The sequence below is a fragment of the Aquila chrysaetos genome, chromosome 23 (genome assembly GCF_900496995.4).
Source record: "Aquila chrysaetos chrysaetos chromosome 23, bAquChr1.4, whole genome shotgun sequence".
NCBI classification, from domain to species: domain Eukaryota; kingdom Metazoa; phylum Chordata; class Aves; order Accipitriformes; family Accipitridae; genus Aquila; species Aquila chrysaetos.
In genome coordinates this window covers 3505308-3532223 of record NC_044026.1, presented here as the reverse complement: position 1 = coordinate 3532223, position 26916 = coordinate 3505308, and the positions used below count along the sequence as shown (strand labels likewise).

Here is a 26916-nt window from a genome sequence, read left to right as displayed (position 1 = left end):
TCCGTGCCTCAGCAAGCCTTCCCTTCTCCCTCCCGTGCTTCTCCTGTCATCTCCCTCGTGAAACAGCCTCGTAATCCGGTCTGTCATTTTGCATTGGCAAGCCAAGTTCCAGTCAAAGAGGAAGCTTTATCTGAAAGCTGTAGCAGAACTGGGGAGGTACAACCCTACACAGAGCCCTGGGGCTTCTGCATTATAAGCAGAGTCACAGGCAGCTCACCGAAGCCAAGAACACAAGCTGCCTTCTTGCTTAGGCCTGTTCTTAGGGAACTTTTAATAAACATTTTGGCTTCTTCTAGGTCCTGCTCCCCAACCCATAGCCTCACTGTTTCACGTAGCCCAGAATAACTTGCTATTACATTTTGTGAGCTTTCAGATTGTTGTTTTAACACTTTCTTCTCGGTTGTAGAGTTTGCTGGTAAAGTTTCACACCTAAAATCTAGAGAATGGTGAAAAGCGTCCACGTTCAAAGCCTTTGGCTTAAGGCAAAACCAGCCTCAGCAGACGGGACCGCTAGATCTGATTTCCTACCAGAGGAAAAACCCAGGAACACTTTCTGGGGAGGGAAGCTGCCTGCCCTCAAATTGTTTTCAGCCATGTACGAGAGCAGGCGTCCCACCGGCTCTCCCACCGTCCCCTCTGCCAGCACACGGGGCGTACGCCTGTCCCCACGGGGCGGGCATGCCGGCCACGGCCAGGCAGCGGACCCAGGCTGAGCCTATCGCTGGGTTTGGAGAAGTCCCTGCCTCTTTGCAGACTAATAGAGGAAACCCCCAGGGATGGGCATCCTCACTGCCCCACGTAGGTGGTGGGATCGCCGGTCCACGAGGAAAACGCTGATCACCTCTGTTGTCCCACGGTCATGCTGTGTGGTTGTCACATACAAGTTTTCATCGGTTTAGCCGTACAGAGATCGGTCGGTTTTGGCATGGAGTCCAGGCTGGGCTGTTGTACGCCTTCTTTTAGTCTCTGCAAGGATTTTGATACTCTCTCCGGAGGATGTTTAGGCTCATTGTGATATTGGATATTCAGGCTTACTGGAGGCTGAGTTGGGGGAATTTGCAGAGAGGAACAGAAAGAAACTAGTAGGAGAGCTGGAGGTAGCTGCAAGGGAAAGCAGCCTATGATCCACTTAGGGTAATTTCCTTGCACCTTCTTCCAGCATCTCCACCTGTAAATTACATTATTACATGTAGTCCCCTGGGGACAGGGCTAAGTGAGGCTATGTAAAATGCTCTGTCTTTGACCCCGCTTTACCCATAGCTTTTGAATATGAGTCCTGTGTAAGCAGCGACTTAAAAAGGGGTAGTCAAAGCCACGCTTTCTGCTCCCTGGAGTGAGCGCAGTCCAGCACTTTCCGTTACGTCCTAGCAGAGTGCAGTGCTGAAGGATTAGCACTGAAGCATGCAACCTTATTTCATGTCAGGGTGATGCATTTTAATGTTCTTCAGTTCATATGTAGCCTTATGTTTTCCATCAGGTGAACAGCTAGAGACCTGCTCAGGACCACCTGATTATACAGGCTAAACAAAGGATGTGCAGGATGGTTTCTCCCATCTGTTGACTAAGGCAACACAGTTTCTGATTAGGTCTTTGTACCCCTTGCACGTGGTAAACAGAGCCAGGCACATCAGCCTAAGCATGCCCCAAGGAGCTGTTACCAAATATTTCATATTCTGCTCATTACTGCTGTTTATTTACTGCCTTCAGAATAAAAATAAGGAAATCTACTGGTACCATAAAGGAGTAGAATCAGAAAAACTAACAGGATTTATTCCTCAATTATATTTCCTGGAGAGCAGAAGTAAAAAGCCATCTATCATTTTTATTGGCTGCAAGTCTACAATCACAATGGTTATAGTTTTCATTATTTCTCTGGTTCGCTGCTATAAGGTGGGCAGCAAGCCTCTTCTCACCCGCCCCTGAGCCTAAGAGCATTCTACTGCACTTTGTAGTGTAAATGCACTTTCTCTAAGTGTTTCCCCATTTGTCCTAATCTCTCTGCACTGCCTGTAAAGCACAAATTAAAAAAAAATCTCAAGAAGGCACAACCTTGATCAAGAATTACCAGAAATCCCTTTTTGCATTTGTAGAAAGGCGACAGTACCAAAAAAAAAAATGGTATTTACAAAGAAAGTGTTGTCCTGTGTGTGCACTCTTGCTATCCTATCCCAACTTTCCGTTATTCCCCAAAGCGCAAGCAATCATTCTTAATTTTCAACAAGGATCTCTCTAAACAGAGAGAATATCTTTAGGGACTTTAAGTTGTAGTCATTTCACAACATTAGACACGTCCCTGAAGTAGTAACGGAAGAACAAAAGAGAGATAAAAAGGAAGACTCTAAACAAAGGGAATAAATAAAAGCTGTAATTAAATAAATAAAAAGTTCTACATATTGAGTCCTCGTTAAAGATTTATTAGAATACTTGCATGCAAAACATCCAAAGCCAAATTTTACCACTTCACTTACATAAGTAAAAAACCCCTTGCAGAATTTGGCCCTCTGTCACTTTTTGTTTTACCCACATAATACAAGAATTACTATACCAGATCAGAACAGTCTGGTGTGTTGTTTCTAAAACCGGCCAGCTTAAATAGCGTTGAGAAAGCTGCAAGAAAAGCTGCCTTAAATGTTTTTGAAGCAGCCTACCCATAAGAAAAGTTTCTTCTGAAAATCCGCAGTAGGGGTGGCTCCCACCCTGAAGCATCCGAATATATACTTCATCCAGATGTTAGGCTTTGCAAACCCTTCCTACTCGAGTCTTGGTTACTCTGGCTGTCTCTGTAATGACCTTGTCCTCTGAAACTGCTGCTCAGTCTTTAACTTCACTGCTGCTTTGTGGCAGTGTTTTGCTTTGGTTGTGCCCTGAGTGAGAAGTATGTCCTATGAATTTCTAAGTTACCCGCTCCCTTTAATCTGATTAGTTATTCCCTTACTGTCTCAGCATCCAGTTGATCTTGTCTCTGCCGTTCCTTCTTTGGTGTGCTGTAATGATGTCCCTTTTTAACGACCATTTCTGAGCGGTGTTTCTGCTCGCTGTCTGCTCTGCAGGGCTGGAGTCGAAGCAGGAAAGGTGGTGGTTGACATCAGCTGTGTGCTTTCTTCTTGTGTGACCTCTCCCCACAGCTACCTAGCCCTGTACGCCTACAAGCCTCAGAAGAACGACGAGCTGGAGCTCCGCAAAGGTGAGATGTACCGAGTCATTGAGAAGTGCCAGGACGGCTGGTTCAAGGGGACGTCTCTGAGGAGTGGGATGTCTGGCGTCTTCCCAGGCAACTACGTGACGCCTGTTTCAAGGTGAGGACCACTGGCCAAGGTGGATATGCCCGAGCTGGGGCTGAGAGGGATTCTGTGTCTGGAGGATGCTGAAAACAACATAGCTCTATTAAATCACATTCCCCTTTCAGAAATTTTCTGGTGGCATTGCAAGCTTGGGTAATGAAACTTGCTGGTTGTAGCATTGGACTTATCCATGTTCTCAGAAGACTTCACTAGTTGTGTTAGATGATGGCATTTACAACCTCTGACTTTGTAAAGTCTGCTGAGCCCAGGTTTTACTATTGTAAAGAATCTGTTGGCTAATGATCTTGTTATTGTTATAAAACTACTGGACATGTAATGGGGTTAAACAAAACAAGGAATGCTTGTGTCTTGCTTTTCAGTAGCTCCTCATGTAGATTTTGTTTTTCTTGAATCAAAGATCTTGGAGTGTTTGGATCTGGACTAGTGTTTGAACCGTTAAATTTCAGAAGCGGTAGGAGAGTTCAGTAAATTGTCTGATTTTAGCTACATCTGTCTCAGTTGCAGAAGATGAGAAAAGGAAAGAATAGCACGTTTGGGGAGGAATGCCTTTTGTCAGAGTTTGGTGTTGGATGACACCAATCGAAGGTTGTTTCTGATCTAGAGCCCACCCTGAAATAGTCTGCAAACTGAGGAGAAAGTTCATCAGTGTGTCCCGGCCTGTTTTGCCTCACATGCTCCTTGCAGGTCAATGTTGCCATGTGTATGCCCGGATCTCCTTTAGAGCAACCGTGGGTTTGCAAACCGAACTCACTCCTTCTTGTATGCTCTCAGTCTCTCCTCCCACATGCACAGAGTCTCCACCATCTTTCGCTCCTCTCCAGAGAAAGGCACTTCACAACTCAGACAGTGTTGATCTTGGAAAATTGATCCAGATTTGTTCTAACTTCAGTTTATGTCAAGTTTGTAATATGTGGACTGAGCAAGACCAAAAGTTAAGAGCAGATTAGAAGATGATAACTTAAGCCTGCTGACAGTCTTAATATTGCATTTCAGTAAAAAAAAAACAGCATTAATTAACCCAATTAATGGGTTCTTCACTCTTCATCAACCTAAATGTATTTACCTGGTTTTATAGAGCCCCTTGGCTGCCTTCACTCCTTGCCTTTTCAGCTCTTAATTAGTAAAGAAGTTTGTGCTGAAGGGTTGGTGATCTGAATCAGCAAGACTTTATTAAATGCAGCATGTCACAGCTAGAACAAGACAGAGAGAAGTGCTAAAGGGCAAAAGTGCTTTCCACAAAACCCAAAAGCAGCTTTATGATTATATTTATGATCCTGCAAGCTAATTAAGTTCCTGTGTAAATCACCCTCAGTGAGAACAACAAGAAAAATCTGATAGCAACAAAATCTCCTATTTGCTGCACTTTCAACTGACTTTGTTCCCCTTTGACAGCAAAGCAGAGGATTAGATTCATGCATGTTTTTCTGCCACTCCCTACAAAACCCAAGAAAAAGAAGTTGCCCATGAATTTAGTAACACTGAACTAGATTTATAAGCTGCCAAAGCACGTGTGTGAGCAGAGCATGGTGGAAAAAGGACAAGACCCTTTAGACAGACAGAGAGGCACAGGGCAGCAGAGAAAATTTGCCACGTGCAACATCTATCCAGCGCTGTGGGAGTCACAGACAGTTTCTGTACTGTCGGTGTGCATGTTTGCCTGAATGCAGCTCTCGGTGGATTATTAGGTGTGCTTTTCTGGCAAACTCAATCTAGTGCAGATGGCCAAGCCAGCTCCAGCTGAAACTTGCTGCTACCCTGCCAGCTCTTCACAGCAGATGACAGTCAAGATTTCCATCTGGTGGGATTCCCAGCTTTTCCCTACCTGGAGGCAGATGAAAAAAAAATTGAAGAAAAAAAAAACCAACCTCAGATTCATTTAGCAAAATGTAATCCAGGCAAACCTTGCACCATGAGATGAGTCAAGTCAATGACACCACAGTGTTGTTTTTCCTCCTGCGATTTTGGAGGGAGGGGAGATTGGGCAGAGGGGATGGCTATCTTTTGCACTTTTACACCATATCTTCCAGCCTGTCTTTTGGTCTCTTTCTATCAGAATTTCACTCTTCTGGCTCTTCCCCTTTCCATTCTTTTCTTAGGGTTGCTTCTTCTGTCTTTCTTGTCCTCTGAATTGGGCCAGATTGTTCAGCGCACTCCTCCTTTCTGCTCTTCTCCTCTCTGTGTTCCCACACAACAATTTGGGGGCCCCAGAAGTTCTCCCAGTCCCACCCCCCATAGGTTGGTCTTGTACCCTTTCCGTTATCCCCTCCTCCCTTGCTACCCCCCTGCACTGTCTCATTTCCATCTCCTCCACCATGCTTCGTTCTGTGTCATATCCCCTCTGCTGTCCTTCCCTGGAGAGGACCTTGGCACATGGAGCAGCCCGGGAGCGGAGACAGCACAAAATGATCCCTCTGTTTCATGGCATCTACTGCTGGGGAAGGAAATTACTCAGGAACCTGAGTAAGAAACTCAGAGAAGGAGCTGCTGAGCAGCAGCTGAGTTTGTCCATTGGTGTCCTTCTGTCCTCCCCAGTGTCCTCCTGCGCTGGTCACAGAGTTTCTAGCTCAGTGGTAAGAGGACCAAGACCTGCTCTAGGCTGAACTCATTGCATAGGAGAAGGAGCCTCATTCCTTCCCTCCGAGGTCTCCCCAGCCGCTCAGATGAAACTCAAACTATGCATGCAGTTTAAGTGAGCAGCAAAAGAGGCATTGATTATTGTTTGGATTTCCTTTTCAGTAAGGTCAGCTGCATTCCCTCCCCTTTTGCATTTCCTTAGCAAGTCTAAGCTAGGGCTGGTTACATCGGTAGGGTAAGTGTTCAGCCAAGCCAAGCTCTGCCAAGTCTGCTGCTTTTCAGTCCCCTTCAACAGCCACACACCAATTTGGTGTTATCCATCTTTTTTTCTCCCTGTGGGGCTGTATGCAGGTTTGATCCTAAGAAAAGATCTCTGAGTCTGTTTTAATTATCACTCCATTAGTGCCCGTAAAATAGCCTCTGGCACACAAAATGACATTTGGGAGATATCCTTTTTTCCTGAATTTAGATTTGTGATTTTACTAGCAACTATTCAGACAGAAATGTAGCTTAAGAAAAAAAAGTGATGAGAAAAATTATCTTTTCCATTTTTACCCTGCACTTCTTCCTGTAGGATAAAGGGGTGAAAATGTCCTCCAGCATGCTGACGACTGTGTCCTATAAAGATCAATATATATCTATATCTCGTTTTACTTTAACACCTGAGAGGGTGTCATGTTGGACCCCCTAAGTAACTGGGGGCGCTTATCAGCGTTGTGGCTGGGTGTCGGGGTCTCCGCAGCATGCTTACGCTGTGCCTTGTCTCCACGCAGGGTGCCGGTGGGAGCCGGGCAGCCCAGGAACAGCGGAGCCGGGGGAGCTCCGACAACGAAAGGAGCCCCAGGAGCCATCCACCCCATCGGGGCCGGTCACACCAATGCCACCACAGCCGTCAGACCTGTTGTCCCTATCACTGTGCCTCAGACGCATCCCCAGCTACAGGCAGCCTCTCCGCAGCTGAATAACTGCTTGAGGTACTCAGCTCAGCAGCCAGCCAGCCAGCCCCGCAACGCCATGCAGATGGGTATGTGCGTACGCCCGCCGGTGTCTCTCGCCCTGCGTCGGCAGGATTAATGTCGTACCCCTCGAGCGCGAGCCTCTCGAATCTGCCCGGCCCCGCAGCTTGCTTTCTCGTTTTAGTCACAGCTCAGTCAATGTGGAATAGAGTATGTTTTATTTGCTTGTAATATTTATGGGCTTCTATTGATCCCTGGGAACCACGTTGTGTTTATCAGATTGTTCTGTTGCTACAGCTGAAATAGATTATAGTGTTTACAAATATTTATACAATTTATCTGAGTGAAAGCAAGCACCCTGCATACTGAGGAGATTAACAGTTCTGAATCCGGTTGGCTTGCTGATGGAAAAATACTGCCCTTATCGCAGGGCAAGTAATACACGACTTAAAATTAAGAAGCATTTCATCGGGCTTCAGGGATGAAAGGTATTTATTAGGCAGAACAGGACCCGGTGTTAGTGATAAAGCAAAAGATCTGAAAAATGCTGCCACCTTTTTGAAATGAGAATAAGAGCTTTTCACACCAGGGGGCCTCTGTTCTTTCTAGGTTCCCTTTCTGATGTACAGCACAATTTTCTAGAGTACAGTTTATTCCCCTCTCCCTGATGTTAAACAGCTCTGATGTTGAATAAAGTAAAAGTAAATCCTGTGGTGGAACTTTATAGCAAAATTTAAAACATTTTGTTTCTGATTTTTTATAGGCATGTGAGCCATTGTGTTTACAAAGGCAGATTAGTAAGGACCGTGACTGCTGAAAACTGAGGTCTTAGACACAAAACAGCAGGCACAAATGAGAAATACACTGCGGTGTAAGTCATGGATTCATACCTTTTGAAGCCAGAAGGCACCATTATGACCATCTAATCTCACCTCCTACATAGTCCAGACCAAAGGGAAGAAAACGTAATCAAATACGTGTGAATCTGAATCTTGAACAGTGCAGGCTGCTCCGCTCAGCAAACAGCGGCAGGACTTCACATGCCATCCATGTCACACTGGGGAATAATCGATTTACCCTCTTTTTGTCTAGTTCAGAAAGAGCTGCTTTCCCCTCAAATCACACCCTTCCAAAAGCCCTTCTGCTCCCACAGTGCAAAGGCAGACACGTCCCCTCTCGGGATGCACTGGGGAGCTCCTGGTGCCTCCTGTGCCCATGCCAACGGGCAGACGGGCTCCCCTGAAACTGAGGTGACACATCATTTTGCCCCACGCACCTGGCATGCCCCACACCTTCCTTCCACGACGCTGCTGTGCTACACCTCCAGCAGCTTATCTGATTTAAGATTGCTCCTCCAGGTCACTCTGACATCTTAAAGTGCCAAGGAGTTGGCAGGTAGGGTGATCCAGGGACCACAGAGCTGCTCCAAAACCTCCTAAGTGGGGAGCTCTCCAGCCCTTCCAGAAGGTTAATGAGATTGTTGTTTTAATTAAATAAACCTTTGCCAGGATAAATAAAGGAAATTTTTCATCATCATCAGTATTTTTCTCCATAATGGATGTCCTCATCAGTATCCTGTTGACCAGAGCCTCTCAAAAGGTCTCTTTAGTCCTACAGGACAGGGCAGCGCACACTGACTTTTGGAAAACCTTTCCAAGAGAGGCAAGCTGGCACAGTATTCAAATCACGTTTCTGTTGGCTTGCAATATACATGAGTAACAAATCAATTTTGCACAAGGCCACTAATGTAGGAATACACCCAAAGTGAAATATGAGTGGTGTAGAACAAAAATAGCCTTCAGTGAGCATTGCTAATTAATAGCATGTTTGATGCAGCACAGTCCAGATCCAGAGATCCCAGAGCAAAGGCATAGATTGTAACAGTAAGCAGATGAAATTACAGAATAAAATGTGAGAGCTCTACTCAGAGTTGATTTTTCTCAGGCCATTTATTTTACTGTTTCGCATGTTTTCTGTTTCTTGTGCGTCTGGAAACACCGAGTCCTGTATGAAAGAAGTAATATACCTAATATGATTATCAAATCAGTCTTCTGCATCCAGGTACATGCAGTGAAATTCCATTATTGTGCTTTTCCTCTAAATTTAGGAAAGCCATTGCTCCCTATAACCAGTAGTTCAAAACCTTGACCCTGCAAGCTTAACCATCCTGGAAAATTAGATTTCTGGCAGCAATGGTTGCTCATCACACAGGTTCCAAACAGGAAAATCAGAAGGAGGGAATCACTTCGAGATAACCAGTGGTGCCCTGTCTGGCTCTCTGGAAAGAAACTCCACTGTCCAATCTCTGGTTTTGGTAATCCACGGAGGGGAAAATGGCAACTAAGAGTAAGAATAGTCTTGAAGGCTTCTGTAATAACTTTTAGGCCCTTCCTCATGCTACATGGTAAAATAACATCAAATTCAAGACTGGTTAATGATAATTTGGTTGATTTGCTATGAGCAACATTAATAAAAAGAGATGTTACAGAGTCAAGGAGTTACCATGAGGGAGAATCATGTAAACTTTGGAGGTGCTAATCTGATGATCACTGGCCCATCACGTTCTGTATCACTTCAGATAATAGGGCATAAGGCTGGGGGATGAAATTCCCTCCTGGCAGCAGTGCTCAGCTGGTGTAGTGAGCATGATTAACAGCACTCCTTATTGTTTCAATCCCTGGTAATGGGTGCCGCTGTTAACCACAGAAACAGAAAATAGTGGTCTGAGTTGTTCTAGCATTGTCGTTTAGTTATAGATTGAGTGAATTCCAGCTGGTCCTGCATAAAAATGTATCCTTCGGATGAATTTGTAAGAAAACCACAGATCAGAGTGGGTCAGAAATTTTCCAGAAAAATGCTTCTTGGTCAAAGAAAAGCTGATCTGTTGGACTCGAAGCTTTTTGTCAGGAATGGATGTAGTTCAACCGGACTTCAGCCATGAAGCTGTCCTGGCTCCGGTTGCAAAGGGAATAGACAGCTGCCCAGAGCTGTTCGCTGCAGAGGAGAACAGCGCAGTGACCAGTTCCTGTGTTTTCACGTCCCAGGTGAATGCCCTGACCAGAATAGAGGTTATTGTGGGGTAGGTGAGTAGGTTGTGCTTAGAAGAATGTTCAAAGGTTCAGATTTTGCACTGAGGCAGAACTAAACCAGATTATGAAACCTTGAAATCATTTGTGAAATGGGCATTTTCCAGCCAGCCCTACTATTGAATCATTTAAGCGAGGGAATGTCTGAGTGTGGATTTGGGTTCTGGTCTGTAGGTACTTGAAGTGGAGCTGTATGTAGGTTACACCTGAAGCAATCAACCAACCTGGAAGTCAGAGGCAATATTGTTGTGGAAATGGAGCTGGAGCTTTGTCACACTTTTTGCAACATGAACCATGCAACAGGCTCCCGGATCCCTGGAGAGCTGACCTCGGCAGTGTGTCACGGTCACCGTTAAAGAGATGAGCGCTAATTCCTGGTTCCTTCTGCTTGTAGGCAGGGTTTGCTCAGCAGGGGCAGCAAGACCAAAAGGCGCTGCATGGTCCCTTAGGGACTTTGCTGGCAGAGTCGAGGCTGAGCTCAGAAATCCTCTGGCGGATTTCTGTTTAATTTATCTTGTGCAGCACAGTGATGTGCTGTTGATCATTTTGTTAGGGTTTGAAACAAGAGCCCTTCCTTTGTAATCGCTGGCTTCGAGGTCCGTGTGGATCACCTGGGCTAGCCCTTTAGGTCCCTTGTTGCGTTGCTCCGAAACCTATCCGCTTAGGAGGGTGTCCTGGAGGTTCGGAAAACAGCTCAGCTGGAGCGACATAAGGTATTTTAAAAACACGGCAGGCTTGCTGTTTGTTTCGAAGCATGGGCAGGGGTGGTCAGGCCGTTCCCCAGTCGCATCAGCAGGGAGGACCAGCCATTTCGGTGACCGCAGACAGGCCTTTCGCAGCCAGGAGGGCGACTGAGCCGAAAACACTTGCAGGCTGAGATAATCCTGGGTTAAGACTGAAAGCTCAGCTCCCCGTCGGGCCCCCGTGGGGGATGGCCGCCGAAGGGCCGGGTCCGGCAGCGCGTGGGGAGCTTAACCGTTCTCTGTCCTCCCTCCGCAGCTCACCCCCCGGTGCCGGCCCCGGAGCGGCCCACCGCCACGGTCTCGCCCCTGCGGACGCCCAGCTCGCCCTCCCGCTTGCCGGCGGCAACCATCCGGCCTCACCCCGCCGTCTCCCCGCAGCACGGCCACCAGCCGCCCGCCCCGGGGAGCCGGCCCCTCATCCCCCTCACCTCCGCCGCCGCCGCCATCACCCCACCCAACGTCAGCGCGGCCCACCTCAACGGTGAGGCGGGCGGCGGGTCCCTGGGCGGCCCCGTCGCCCCCGGCCCCGCCGGAAAGGCCGAGGAGAGGAAGAACGAGAAGGTAAGGGCCGCCGCGCGCCCGCCGTCGCCCGCGCTCCCGCCATTGCCCGCGCTCCCGCCGCCTCTCCCTCTGACGAGGCTCTCGAGGAGGGAGCCTGCGCCCGCCATCGCCCGCGCTCCCGCCATTGCCCGCGCTCCCGCCGCCTCTCCCTCTGACGGGGCTCTCGAGGAGGGAGCCTGCGGCCGCCATCGCCCGCGCTCCCGCCATTGCCCGCGCTCCCGCCGCCTCTCCCTCTGACGGGGCTCTCGAGGAGGGAGCCTGCACCCGCCATCGCCCGCACTCCCGCCATCGCCCGCGCTCCCACCGCCTCTCCCTCTGACGGGGCTCTTGAGGAGGGAGCCTGCGGCCGCCATCGCCCGCGCTCCCGCTATCGCCCGCACTCCTGCCATCGCCCGCGCTCCCGCCATTGCCCGCGCTCCCGCCGCCTCTCCCTCTGACGAGGCTCTCGAGGAGGGAGCCTGCGGCCGCTAGAAGCTGGTTTTCTTCGCCTGCCAGCTTGGGCATCCTCGTCTCGCGTTATTTTCACGCTTCATCCTTTCCCCCCCCCGCACCCCGCACCATCCCCAACGCGGCACTCGCGTTACCCGCTCGCGGGTGGGTAACGAAGCTGAGCCGCTAAATGGGCTGAGTTTATGCGTTTCTTCCAACGGTCGGGGCCTGGATCTGCCAATTTGCAGCGGTGCGGAAAGACATTATGGCGGGGCCTTGGCCGCCGAAACCGGGTGGCCGAGTCAGAAGCCATCTGCCTCGCTAGGCGGGAGAAGCTGGTGGTGGTACCAGCCCTGGGGCAGGTGCCACAGGCACAGTAAAACACTGGCTCATGAGCAGCAGGAGCTGTTCTACTGCTCCAGAAACATCTCCTCCGTTTCTTGCACAAACTTCCATTGCAGTGGCACAGCCAAATGCGGAGGAGGGAATTAAATATGGCTTGTTGGGACATAGGTACGATGCACTGTAGGTTCAACTTCTTAGGAGCCAGGAAAGCCACCATGGAGAGCTGCTTTAAGCACTCCGCCTTTTAGGTTCTTGGCAAATATTTTGCTTTTACCAAATGTTTACATTGTGTTAGCAGTTGCCATTTATCAAAGCTGAGGGTTATCTCCGTACTGCCTAGCAGAACCCACTGATACAAACTGCCTGCTGGAAGCAAGATCCTGGTTTGTATCTGAGTAGGAGGAAGACACGTGGGGGCCTGCTTTTCCTTTGGTCCTGCAAAAAATCCTTTCCGTACATTCCCCAAGCTTTTCCGTGGTGACAGGCACATACAGGGTAAACATTTACTTTGTATATGGTAATGCTGAGGTTGCAGGTCTCATGTGTGGTCAGGGTCACAGATAATCCCTGATTTCACAAGATGAGGAACACAAGTTTTAAAATCCTTTCCTTAATCCTGTCTTGAATTTTCTGTGAGTCCCTTTTGGTGAAAGAAGAAGGGTGTAGAACTTCTGCCCTGGATGTGAAATTTAGGTACTTGTTTACAAAGAATGACTTCCAACTGTGCATCAAGGACTGCATGCTGTGTGAGCAGAACAATACCTGCCACTTCTGCAAGTCCAAGGAGGTGTACAGTATTTGGCAGAAGGTGGTAGATCTGCACATTACCTCAGAGCTTTGTGTACTGGCTTATTTAATACTTCCTAAAACATATCATGCTATTCTATAGGTCCATATATTTTAATTCATGTGGGACTGCACACTGAAATTTCTTAGGCAAAATTATATCGAGTCCCTTCCTAAGATACTGGTTAACCTTTCCCAAGCTGTTACAGCTTTAAGTTACTGAATTTGGATGCAGAGAAATAAAGTTACGGGGGTTTTGAGCTCCATGAATGAAGGGGAGAAGCAAATAATATACTATGTCATTGCAATGAGCGTTGCCAAAGGCCAATTCAGTACCTGGGAAGTATCAGAGAGAAGCGAGAATAAAAATTTTCATCTCTGACTGGATTTGGTGGTGCATTACTGCCCTGTGTTGAACAATATATTCCTGAATCTCCTCCATGTCATATTTCACTTTCATTTTAGAAAGATCTGAGTTAATGATGCTTCCTTTCCTTCTAGAAGTAGTGACTGATGTTTGGCCAGTTAAGTTGTGTTCCTATTTTTTCCATAAACCCAAATATTTCTTTGAAGCAGTTGAGAGCTTGGATAATGCCAGACTAAAGCTGTATAACTATTCAAAAAGGAATCTCTGAGTCAGAACTGGAGCCATATCTGGGAACCATGCTTGATATTTCCAAAGTGGAGGCTGGTTGGGCAGGTTTTTTGGTAAATAGGGAACAGTCATAACACTCAGAAGGAATATCTGTGGAGAGAGGCAATATCTGTTATCAGTACACCTGATAGGAAAAAACAGACAAGTCCAAGGAGCAAAAAACAGAAGCAGGGACATAACTAGCAAACTGCCAGATAAGCAAAGATCGGAAGCAATTTATCTGAGTTAGTTTCATTATATTAATCAGTCAGGTACTTTGAGATGAAAGGAACAGAGGGGTTGTTAGTAAGAGGAGTGATAATAAGGTCTTCAGCTCTACTGAACACCAGACAGAAGAAATGCACAGGTAATTATCTCCTGAGAAATTGAGATTAGCAAATTGTATCTGAGGTAAATTGTAATGTGCCATAAGATTAGCATTGTTGTTGGAATCAACAATTTTTGGTGTCCCATCAAAATATTAATTTTAATCCCACCTTAGTCTTTCCACTTTCTTTTGTAGGATTCCCTTGAGGATGAGGGCTGAATGATCAGAAGGAGAATGGCTGTTTTGGGAAACATTCTCTTGTTATTAACCACGTTTTTCTTTCACACACTGATTGTCAGTGTGAGTTCACTCCGGTACAGAGGGCACATGGTACGTAGGAAGAAGTAGTTTGCATTTGGGGATGGACATGCTGAGGATCCGTTGGTTTTCACGGTTCCGTTGTAGAAGATGTTTCTTTTGAGGGCTGCGGAGATAAATTGCGATTCTTGCATTTATCACTGATATAGTCAGATATATTGGTCCTTGGGAAATTTTCTTCAGGTGATGAGTTTAGCAAGGTTGGTTGGCTGCTTGAAGGCTGGGATGGGAGATAGTGGGGAAAAGTATTTTAAGATATAATCTTCTACCAATTTATGTTTTATGATTTCCCACCTAGATGCCACTCAAGGGTACCAAATGTGACATCAAGGGGCAGCTGCTGTAGTGAGTCTGTATATGCTATTTGTGTTGCTTGTTCCAAGACAGAATTGTCTTTACCTTGGGAGCAGCCTTGCTGAGTGTACTGGTGAGGTTGTCACTGTTAGTGCTTTCCTCTGTGCAAATGTTTATATGCCAGTATCACAGGTTCCTGTTGGTGCGCAGCAGTCAGACACAGGCACATCCCAAGATTTCTCTAAAATCAAGGGACTCCAATTCCAATTTTTACCCGTTTCCTTGTGGTTCAAAGGCAAGTGGCAGAAATAATCCTAAGGATTACGGTTTTCAGCTCAGCAGGAATGGTTTTCTTGCTCGTCTTCTATTAATACAGCAAATAAATCCTTAGGTCTGTTTTTTGACATCTCTAGTTCTCTACTTCAGCTTATTTCTTGAAGGTCTTGATCCAGACTTCCAAACCTGCAGGTGAACCTTGGCACCTACATTCATTTAGGCACTCTAATAATAGTGTCTTACTGTCATACTCCTGCTGACTTAATCAGGAGGTAGAATATGGCCTCCACACCAGTCTTCACTTGTCGGTATGCACCTACCCCCAGAGGATCCTGTCTGCAACTGGCCTTGTGCTCTGCTTCTCAACTCCTTGACCAGCCTCCTGTCTGTTTAGGGAACAGTTTCAAAGGTGCTCTCCTTTGCCAGCTGCTGGTGGTAGTTGATGAAAGACTGAGCAATAGACAGTGCTTTAAGTCCACCGTGCAACAGTGCTTGAAAAGTGCTCAGGCAGCCAAGCAGGCTTAGAAGTAGAGCACTTGAAAATCAAAGCTGTTTCAGTGCTATACGCACGCAGTACAAAGCAGCAGGAAAGGCGGCTCACGCAGAGGTAGCACAGACGTTACAGCAATAACAAGCTGGGGACTGAATAAAGACAAGGGAGCATGGCAGAAGTCAAAGAGGTAACGATGGGCAGGGCAGCACGGGGGGGAGAAGAGCATTAGCAGCTGCCGGGAGATACAGCGGGGGACACTGGAGAAGGGGTGCCAGTGGGGAGGATGGAGGTGAAGGATGCTGTGTAAAGGCCATGGGGAGGGGTCCTGAAAGAGGAAAGTTGGAATATAGGGGCTGAAATCTATCTGAAGGCGGCAGTGGAAAAGAGGAAGGTGTAAAAGAGACTCTTCTTTTTCTCAAATATTTCCCGCCTGAGGCCAATTTTTCTTCTTTTCCAAGACGGAGGTTTCCTTCCCCAGAAGGAAAATAATAATTCTCCCCCAAAGTCACTCTATTCCAAGTTAGGAACAGGAGTGTCCCAAAGACATCACAGGGACAGGAGGGAGGTAAAAGAGAGAGTAAACGGGGAACAGTCATTTCCTTCAAGGGTAGGGGGTGGTATCAGGAGCTCTTTGAGCTGTCACTTCATCATTTGCTAATAATATCTGCATGTGTAACCATCTGAAACTCAGACAATTCAGTGCCAGTTCCCGAAGCTTCTGAACATCTGAAAGAAAGGGATGGTGATCCCAGCTGTGGAATGGAAGCAAAACCCTATGTTTTGGGGGCTTTTTAAAATGAGGACCCTGGTTTTTCAGTCATGATGAGCACTGCCCAAGTTCAACTGGTAGATTACAGCTGAGAGCTTGTAATTATGGCATGACTACTGCTTTGACCTCGGTCAATTTTTGCTATAATAGTTTCTGCTGAACATAATCTGGGCTGGTGCTTAATACCTCTGATAAAACCACTTGTTTGAATGAATTAATGCATTTCTCATTAAATGTGCTCCTCATTACGTTAATCAAATCAAGCAAATCATGATGGGTGGTTTGACCACTGTAATTAAACTTTCTTTAAAATCCACTCATTTGGCTTTTGATGAGGATTTTGATTAAACTCTTCCAAAATGTCTGGCCGAATATCTGCTAAAGAGGAAAATAAGAGCTTGCACTAGCAAGCAAGCCATTAATTCATCACTGAGTTATACCAATTCCTTACTGTTTTACCTAGCCAGAGTATATAGAAATATTTGAAAATTGGCAATGTAAAATCAAACGTTTCTTACAAGTGTGCTGAGAGAACAAATCTGTTTGCAGCTTTAAATTTAGTAACTGTGTCCCTGGAATATATAGAGGATCTGGATAAGCAAGTCACAACAAATGGGAAAATACACTGGGCCGCTGTTTACTGATGTTAAGACAACAACAGACACATCTCCAGAAAATTACTTTGAACATGCACCAACAGTTTTGTATGTGAAGACTGAATTGGTAAACATCTGTCTGTTCTCACCATTGTCACTCACTTTCTCAAATATTGGTCCTTCTGCTCAAAATAGCTGCATTCCTCAAATGATACAGTATGTTTGGCATGATCCTGGTGTAAGGACTACGTTACAAAACAGAACAAGCCAAGGCCTGTTTTCTGGCCCTGCAAGTGTCCCTGCGTGACTTGCATCCACACTTCTAAGCTTTCTTCTCCGCCCAAAATAGGGTGACTGCATCCAGACTGCTCACTGAGAACAGTCGTGGTACGTGGTGTGGCCTAACCCATGCCCGTACGTTGTCCTGGGAGAGTGCTAGTTGATATAAGCCAAACCCACAGTGGTTAATGGATGCAGACCAGGGTTTGATGCTAAATCCTGGCCTTGTTTTATATGCCAGCATAGACATGAGCAGAGAGACTTCTCTCTCCACCGCTCCCCCTTTCCACCAGTGCCCTCCTCTGCCTTCCCCTGATTTGCAGCCCAGTGCCCGGTCCCACCAGGCAGCATCCCTCAGCACAGACCCGCCGCCTGCACGCTTAGTCGCCCACCCCGGCTTTCCGTAGGGTTGGAGACTAGATCAAAAGCCCTTTGAAAATCTGGCTTTGTAAACTCTGAGATGCTCTTTGACCTTAGTTCACATTACAGCTGTCTGTTTAAGCTCTCCGTTGGCAGAACTGAAACTGCCTGAAGGACCTGATCCTACGCGGTAGTGCACCTTCAGTTTTCACTTACTAAGTGTTAAGTCTCTGCATTGCAACTTCTTCTCATACTAACTCGTCCCTGAGTGAAAAGGGTTTGTTATCGCTTCATGTCCACTGAAGAAATTTAATTCCTTATCCAGAAAATGGACGATCAGTCTCAAAAGTGAAGTGTTGAGCACTTGCAAGGACTTTGTAGATATAAAAGGACACGACAAAAATAGTGGTCACCCTGGGACAAGTAAAAGAAGCTAAGGACAGAGTTGATGAAAGTAGTTTTTTCAGATACAAAGTCAATATTACTGACCCTGAATTTCTGGAAGAGGAATTCAGTCTTCCTAGCAGATGTGAAATGATTCAATATTTTTCACTTTGTAACTGGTTCACCTAAGAAAGCCCCATAAGTTGTACAGGTATGAAATGGAACGATAACAACTAAGTGACTAAATGAAAGCAGCGCAAGACATAAGAACGAACAAATTGCACAAGAGCAGAAGAGCCTGGTTTGAATTATTAGAGTAAGTGTATCAAAATATAGAAAGCATTAAGAGGAAGCAACATTGGAATAGTAATGTGAAGGTTTGCATCAGAAAGCTAAAGAATAAGTTCTGTGATACTAATTTGCTTGGGTACTCTGTAAGACATCCGAGTCGGTCCTGGAGCCACCAATACCACAGTTTCACCGATCATTTTCAGAGTCAGATTTGACTTTTAAGTTTAACGTGTTCCAGTTTGTTCCTCAGTAAGGATGCTTTAATCTGGAATGTTTTAGTGCAGTTCTGTCAAGACTTGTGCACAGAATACATACTGTTAATCCATTTCCCCTCAACAAAGGCAAGGGGACTGTCTTCATCACAAATGAACCACTGCTTCCCATGCTCCAGAAAGCGAATCTTGGCTCTGTGACCAGCAAGTGATTCACCAGAAACTTGGCCAGGGAGTGGAAACCTCTTTTTCTGGTCATGAGAATTCAGGCCACAAAGTTCTGGTTTAGGGCAGAGAACTCATGCTTAAAATCTCTCCGGCACCTTCTCCTTCATCGTTAGAGTTCAATTTGAAAGGACAAAAACCTGGCAAGTCGCTGATGAATATTTCAAGGCTGGCAAATAACCCTGCCAAAAGCATGAGCCCCAGCTGTCAAAACATAGAAAACTTCAGCTTTACAATTAAACAGATTTCTGTTATTTCTGACTGGCTAGGATTCTTTTGCTTAGATCAAGGGCAATAAGCCATTGATCAAAATTTCTTTTTCTTCTTCGCATTTTTGATGTTAGGAAATGCTTTCAAACTCCCCACAGATATTTCAAGCGTTGACTTTACTGCCAAGCAGTCTCCGAAAGCTATTCCTCTTCTCTCTCCTCTCCCCCCGCCTCTGCTTATCTGCCTCATAGTGCTGTCAGGATTTCTCAAGTGTCCACAGTGGATTTCTCTAACGTCGTTTCGAGTGGTTCTCTGCTGCATTCTGCGGCCGTAAGGAGAAGCGGATCCAGGGGAAGAGAAGAAGGAGAGTGCTTTAGCTTCAAGAGGAAATTCAGTTTATCTTCTAACTGGAGACAAAGCTGTTTGGCTGCCAAGGCACAGCGTTCTTCTGGCACCTGTAGAGACCTGATTTTATAACACAGAGGACCCAGAGGCTTTTACTAAATCCTTAGTGCTTCTTGGGGGAAGAAAGTAGAACTGACAACAGAAAGAGCATGCAAGGGAGCGCTGGAAGCAGAAGGCTGGAGGCGTGTGTGTGCGCGAGTGCGTGTGCATGTCTGCGTGTGAGCATCCCGGCACTGGCGTTCCCATGGCGTTCCCCTGCCTGCAGAAGGAATCACACAGGACCAGATGGCTGGATGGGGCCAGGCTGTGGGAGGGGATGGCAAGCATCTCCTTGGATTAGTCGGGTGAAATGTAAGCACTCTTGTGGTATCGATGGGAGACATTGACACATCCCGGCTGTTGAGGGATCATAGGGGCCAATCCCCACCCCACACCACACAACTCTGGAGCTGAGCATCCCATCACAGCTTCTGCCCTCTCCCTGCCCTGTCCCGGAAGAACGTGGTTTGATCCCTCGTTCCTTCATAACATCAAGCTCCCAACTCCCGTGCACAGGTAAAAAAAATAACAGAGTGCAAACGCTGTGCCTGTCCCTGTCCTCCACTTTCTGCCTTGGAGCAGTAACACACGGAGCCGGCATGGGGCTGCCACTGCCCCACCGCTCCCAGGAAGGAGGACATGCAGGATGAAACCATTCCAGCAGAAAAACACAGTAAGAAGCTGGATGCCTTGAAAACAATGACACAACTTGCAATGTGTCAGAGTTGGTGGCATCTTGGCCTCCCACGTGTCCACGACTCATTTGGTTTCCTCAGTGGTGTTCCAACTACGAACTCACAAGCCAGTAAGTCTTAAACCACCAAGAGGCAACAGAGATTATTCACTCAGATACAACTGTCTCAGGTGCCAATGCAGTTGTTTTGTGGAGACAAAGTTTGAACTTTCCTGTGAAAATCAACTTTTCAGTGCCCATGTTTCTTTTTTCGGTCACACAGGTACTGGTAATTTTCCTTGCTCTTCTCTGTAGTTACGCATAATAGGTGGGTTAAAATATCTAGCATCAATGCAAAAATACTTCCATAAGTTCTGTTAGAAGAATTACATAAACTAAATGAAATTGCAGTTTCTGACAAACATCAGTACTGTAGGAACAGCACGTTATAACAGACAGCAGATATCTGCAGCATGTTTCTGTTTTTATCATGTAACTCGAGGGCATAACCAAGTTACAGCAAAGGGGTATTTATCTTATTTTGTACATTTTTGTTTATTTTTCATTTTGCAGTAGCAGCAGAAAGATTCACAAGACCTCAGCTTTTCTTTTGACAAATGGTAAAGCCACTTTAAAGTCTGTCTGGGTTGTTATTTTTTTGACTGAACATCTCAAGCATCTAGTAATTCCCTTCAGACCGAGTCAGTGCTGGTCTCTGAAGGACTGAAAAAAAAAAAAAAAACGTTCTTATTATGCCCTCTGGAGAAAAGATCAGTCTCAGGAATTCAGAAAGTACACCATGCAAAAGTTGCTTTTCAGACGCTATGTCTGCAGGCTGCCTGTAATCAATTAATATAGGGTGTCAAGCAGTCAACCTTTTAAAAACCGATTCATTATAAAGGCAGAACTCAACCTGTTGCTTTGCTTTTTTGCATGTTTTTTTTTGTTTGTTTCATATTCACTGATATGTTTCTGTAAGTTAAGACTATAGAAGCTAAAATATTAACCTTCGCTCACAGCTCACTGTATTCGGCACACTAGCAGCAGGCTGGCATTGGGCTTCATCACCAGATGCCCCAGGGAGAGAAGAAGTAATTTAATGTGAGTCCATTGGCAACTTGTTTTGCAGTAAAGTAGATTTCCTGTACTGTAGTTCCTAGTCCAAATTCATGATCAGTTCAAATCTGGTATATTTTACAATGGAACTAGCTGGCTTTTTTGATGACTTCAGAGATCTCTATTCCCTCCTGTACAACATCATGTTATTCTTCATATCTTAAGTTTTGAGACAGAAAAGGGGGGAGGTCGGGCGGGCAAATCCTATCAACACGATGGTGCCTGCTGTGGCAAGGGAAACGCGTAAGCTAGGCTTTGATCAGGACATGAAAGAGAGAACTGATTTTCCAACTCTACATTTTTCTGGACAGGTTTTATATCTAAGCCAGATACTCCTGGTTGGCAGGCTTAGATACAACCTGGCCGAGAGATAGAGCTGGCCAGCAGGGAAGGTGGCACAGAGGAGGTAGGAATGATGGTGGTCCCACAGGCCTGGGATGGGTTTCCATTCACCAGCCATGATAAAGTCAGATGCATGCTGACTACCCACCACAGATGTCTAACTTTTCTTAAAATCATTCAATTAAGATAATTCCGTAACTTCCCTGGGCAATCTATTCCTGTCCTTTCATATTCCTAAGGCTGGAAAATTCCCTGTTATCCCTCCTGACTCTTTTATGGTTACAAATGAATCTTGCTTCTTCATGTCCTGCTCCAGATAAACAGCTGATCAGCTTTCTCCTGACAGCCTTCCATGTATTAGAGAACTAACAATGTGTTCAGTCCTCAAGAACTCTCTTCTTTCAACCTCACTGAGGCCAGCTCCTAACCTTTCTTCACCGGTAATGCTTTCTAGGCCTCTGATTACACTTTCAGCCCATCTCTGGGCAGTCTTCAGCTTGCTGGGGTCTTAAAGAGCAGTCCCCCAGAGTGCAGTTTTGCTGAGACCTTGTTAGTGCCAATTAGGGTGGAATAAGCACTTCCCATGGCTTACATACAAGATGTTTGTTAATATGTTTCCAGATGAAGTTTGCCTTTTTTGCAGCAGCATCTTGACTCATGCCAAGTTTGTGATCCAGTGTAACTTCCCACGTCCCTTTTCGCAGAGCTGCTGGCTGGCCACTCGCTCCTCATTTTGCATCTGTGCATTTGATTTCTCCTTCCTAACAGCAGCATGCCATGCTTGTCTTTACAGATTTACATGGTGATTTGGGATCATTTCTCCATTTTAGGAAAATTGTTCTGAATTCTTACCCTGGTTATCCTTCTGTTGTGGGTTAACCCTGGCAGGCAGCTTAGCCTCACCAAGCCGCTCACTCACTCCCTGCCACAGTGGGAAGGGGGAGAAAATCAGAATGGTAAAAGTAAGAAAACTCATGGACTGAGATAAAGACAGTTTAATAGGTAAAGCAAAAGCTGCATGTGCAAACAAAGCAAAGCGAGGAATTCATTCCCCACTTCCCATGGGCAGGCAGGACTTCAGCCATCTCCAGGACAGCAGGGCTCCATCACGCCTAACGGTGACTTGGGAAGACAAACACCATTACTCCGAATGTCCTTCCTTCCTCCTTCTTCCCCCACCTTTTATTGCTGAGCATGACATCATATGATATGGGATATCCCTTTGGTCAGATGGGCTCAGCTGTCCCGGCTGTGTCCCCTCCCAAATTCTTGTGCACCCCCAGCCTGCTCACTAGCGGGGTAGCAAGAGAAACAAAAAAGGCCTAGACACTGTGCAAGCACTGCTTAGCAATAACTAAAACAAGGTGTGTTATTACCCTTGTGTGGTCACAAATCCAAAACATAGTACCATATGAGCTACTACAAAGAAATTAACTCTGTCCCAGCTAAAACCAGTCCACCTTCCAACTGCTTGCAGACTTAATCAGCTCAGTGCCCACTGCTGGTTTTAGAAGCGCACTCTAGCTCACTTACCAAGTAATTAATGAAAAGATTGACTAGCACTGCAACTGAGACAAGCCCTGTTGGTACCTACTTGAAATGTCCTCTTGGTTTGACAGAAAATCATTTACTGGAAAACATTGCAAAGCAACTGGTAGCATCTGGTTAACTGCAGTTTGAATTCTTGCATGTATACTGCTGAGTTAAAAAAAGAGAGAGTTCAAGGCTGGAAGGCACCCTTCAAACACACACATTGCTGTCCTAGCAGGAAGAAGTTGAAAGAACAAACTTGTGCGAGATATTCATCATATTGCCTGCTCTGCTGTGGGAAGATTGTCAGATACAGCAAAGTAATCATAGTACAGGAGCTTGAATGGAAGTCATGATTGCTTAACTAATGGACTACTAATTCTGTTATCTTTATAGGCAGAGACGTTCCAATCAACCATGATCAAATTGAAGATGAGGCAATTCTAAGTCAATGTTTACCCACACTGTTTTGCTAAAATGAAAATAAGAAAGGCTGTCAGTCTGTACAGACCATCAACCACTGCGGTCAAGGAGAAATCTTGCACTGTTATCTGACTTGTGTAAAAGGGTTTTCATTTTCATCTATGGCAGGTGGGCTCGGAGATGGACTACTATGACAAAGCTGTCATTTCTGCTCCAGTGTGGTAGTGATTTTATCTTTATATGGGTTCCATCATTTTCAGATGTGGGGTGTATGTGCCCAACATCTTCACAAAGGCATTTTGAGCTTATGTGTTAAAATTGACCATTTCTTTCTGTTAGCGGGAAGGATCCACCTTTTATTTCAGGTCAGGCTGGCCTCTTCTGCATCAGTTAACTAGCTGGCAGAGTAAAGAGGAATATGCTGTATATGTGTTGTTATTGCTAATTATTTCTGCAGTAGTCGCATGTGAAAACACCAACCAGATGTCACTGCCTCATTGTGTAGCACGCTCCAGACAAGCAACAAATTCGTGTCCAGAGAGCTCTTGAGGTTACAGATGTGACTATGTGTGTAACCCGTCTGAGATGCCCCTCACTGGGTGCACCACTGAAATCATCCTACTACCAGGTTTGGCATAAAGCATGTCCTCGGACATCTTGGGGTTACCCAAATCAGCTTAACCCTGACGTTTGAGCTAACGTGTTTTGTCTCACCGTTGGGGTAGGATGAGGAAATGGAGAACGTTGGCTTAGGTGGCACACGTGACAGGTGGTAATTCGTTAGATCAGAGCAACTCAATTGCATTTAATTATATGGTCATACCTGCAGGTCATGTGTCAGGGAAAAAAAAGTGGATAAAACAGACAAAGGAATGGAAGATAGAATGGAGCGATAGGATTGCAATGTAAAACCAGGCTTAGCGCAAAAGGAAAAAAAGCCCCAGTGCTGTTGACTCCCTTCCCTACTTATCCCTAGTTGTTCCCTTTGGTTAGCTGTATTTTTCATTGATGATCCTTCTTGCTCAGCTCTTTAATTTAAGAAAGGGGACTTTTATACTCCTAAAGACCCGACTTTAGTATAAGGATACTGGGAGGGTTTTTTAGCAAATGGTCTTTGATGGCTCCATTTTTATTTTTTAAGTAACAAAAAGACAAAACTAGGAAAAAAGATGAAATCCAATTTTTGCTGAAGAGAGGATGCTCTTATTACAAATACTGCCAGGGCTTGAGCAGCTTCTAGCAAGCCTTGTGCTATTGCTAAGCTTACTAGTAATTACAACCCAAGTGTTGTGACATTTGGAAAGCCGCATTGCCTTGGTCACTTAATCAAAGAAATTGTCATTTCCATGCCCGGGCATTCCTCTGACACTGACAGCCACTTACTTTGCAATCCTTTAAAATGATTCTGGGATTTTTTCTTCATTTTTTAAAGAGCATACGTGATCAATTGGTCCCTATAAGAGAAAAGGACTTCAGCCAACTCAGTGTGTCCCACGAGTAATTCACAGGGCATTGCTTGGAAACATAGTAGGACTGAAAATGCCTGTAGCACAGCTGACGGGGAAGGTTGCAGAAACCTCAGCTGCATTGCCTGCAAAGCTTATGCCCTGTAATAATTGATCGCACCTCAGCGTGCCGGACAAGAGCTCTGTCCCTGTGCCGAGCTGCTGAGTGCGGCGAGGACTGCGATGCCCGTGGATACAGAGCACCTGGGGCTCCCTGCACGCCCACAGGCGACGAGGGGCTGAGCTTCCCCTTGCTCCCAGAAAAGAAGCCATCGGCTCGAGCACGTTGGTATTTCTCTTCTTGGTGCTAATGAAGTATCACTTGCCTTGTTCGAGACATGCTGTCACGAGGGCAGGAGGGCGCAGGGGCAAGACCTAATTTTTTTAATGCATGAAATACATGACGAATCTTTTTTTGGGGTGCTCAGATTTGATGCTGTGGGAGCTGCCAAAACTGGAGGGCAGCCTTCAGAGAGAGTGAAATTTTCGTGCTCCTGGCTTTGGTGGTGTCAAGGACCTGCTTCTACAATGTCAGACCACCTGAGAACCGTCAGGGCCCCTCTCGTTCCTGCTCCTCACCCGGTCCAGCAGCAGTGCAAAGCCCAGCTCATTTTCAGAAATACGTTGCCTGAGCAAGAAGAGCTTCTGCTTTCGTCACCTCTAGGCCACAGTCCATGCGGGTGTGATATGTTCTGTCAGTCTCAGCTGACTCCTCAGTCTCTAGCTAAATGCATCTTTTATGAACTGATGAATTGTTTGTAGGAATTATTTCACTGTAATGTGTTCCAGTGTGTAGTACATGCAAATCCTGGCAATTTTTCATTGTCCACAGACAGCCCTTTCTCTCTTCCATAAGGAATTGATTTTGAGAGAAGACTATACCTCCTGTGATGCCTGAATTTTCCACAAGCAATCTTCCCTCTGAGTGCAGGCCCGCCCAATACCGTTTAGTTTGTTGGAAGTGCTGAAATTGCAGCCTGAGGTGGCACAGCTGCTGGAGCAATATCAACCAAGCGGGAATAGATACATCAGCGACAAGGGACAAGATGACCTCCACTAATCCAAACCTTTTAGCCACATGTTTCTGTTTTCCATGAAAATACAAGTCTCACTTGCCTGTCATTTAAAAAGATTACAGAGCAAGACCAAGCAATTTTAACTGTTTGCTTCTGAAATGAAATCCATCCCTTGTGAATGGGGACAGCCAGAGCTAACTACGTGTAAGATTAGAGTATGTCAAAGCACATCCTGACTTCTGTCATTGATTCTCTCTCATTCAGGTGTTCAATGAGTGAGCTTGCTCTGCCTTTCTGCAAAATGTGAGTGTTGCTCCTGGTGCTCCCCAGGACCAGTAAATCTTGTTCACTTCCTTATGAGAGACAAGGAGCAGCAAGCTAACCAGTCAGTCTAAATCATCTTATTTAAAAACACTAATTCTACACAGTTTGTCTAACAGCTCATTTCAGAATCCTGTGCCGTCAGTGAAGCTGTGATAGATTCTCCTCTAGTTTGAATAGAGGAACTTAAAGTTTCAGAAGGATGCTCATACTCGGTCCAGCTGTTTTGCTTAAATTCTCTGGAAAGTACAGTTAGTCTGCCACAGTTGCCTAAATCATGTAGTCATACTTGATTTATATTAACACAAAGGTTTAACATTTGCTGGGCTTCAGTTTAGGGTAGGTCTTTGAGACACGGCATAGGATTATGTAGGAGACCCCCATGGTAGCTCTGAGGAAGCCCTTGGTACGTACAAAGGCAGTGCAACGCCACGTTAGGAAGCAAGCTGGGCTCCGGGAAGCAATAGGGCCTTGTCAGCCTCGTCATCCGTATTTTTGTGGCTCCTTGGTGCAGGGTGAGTGCTGCAGCCCTCGATCTACGATGTTTTGCACGGCAGAGATGGAGCTGAGGAATCCAAATAGCAGTTGCAGGGCTGTGAATTGCTCTGGGGTTGCAGTTCCTAACCTTTTGTGTCTCTTCCTTGGCTGACACTGCATCCTGCCGGCTGCCTTTTGCCCTCTCTCAGACCCCTGCAGCTGAGGAAATCTCTGAGCAGCTGATTTCCCAAAGCTGGGAGGGCACAGGGGAGGGCTCAGTCCTGGCTTTGTCCTGTTTCCTATGCTCTTGCCCAAATAGCTAATTTTTTTATCATAGCAATCATTCTCACTGTTTTTATGATCTCTTTGTAATGAGGTGGAGTCACCCTGTGTATGCTGTAAGTGCTGTTTCATTTACCTGTTGGGACTTCCTGAAGCAGAGGTTGGATCTATACCATTATTTTAATAGCCCTTGCTAGATCTGTTCTCCATTAATTTGTCTAATCCCCTTTGAACCTGTTCATATTTTTGGCTTCCACAGTACTGTGTGCAGTATGTCTCCATTTAATTATGTGTTGTGTGAAAAAGTGCTTCCTATTTTTTAGTTTCAACGATTTG

General features: G+C 45.9%; 1 protein-coding gene across 1 annotated transcript in view; it reads left to right on the top strand.

Annotated features, from left to right (window-relative positions):
• Window positions 1-26916, top strand: part of SH3RF3 (SH3 domain containing ring finger 3) — a 250616-nt gene that overhangs the window by 202009 nt on the left and 21691 nt on the right. Inside the window, exons 6-8 of the mRNA XM_029999202.2 lie at window positions 3126-3296; window positions 6650-6900; window positions 10918-11222. Coding sequence (XP_029855062.1) covers window positions 3126-3296; window positions 6650-6900; window positions 10918-11222 — 727 coding nt within the window. The remainder of the gene's footprint in view (window positions 1-3125; window positions 3297-6649; window positions 6901-10917; window positions 11223-26916) is intronic.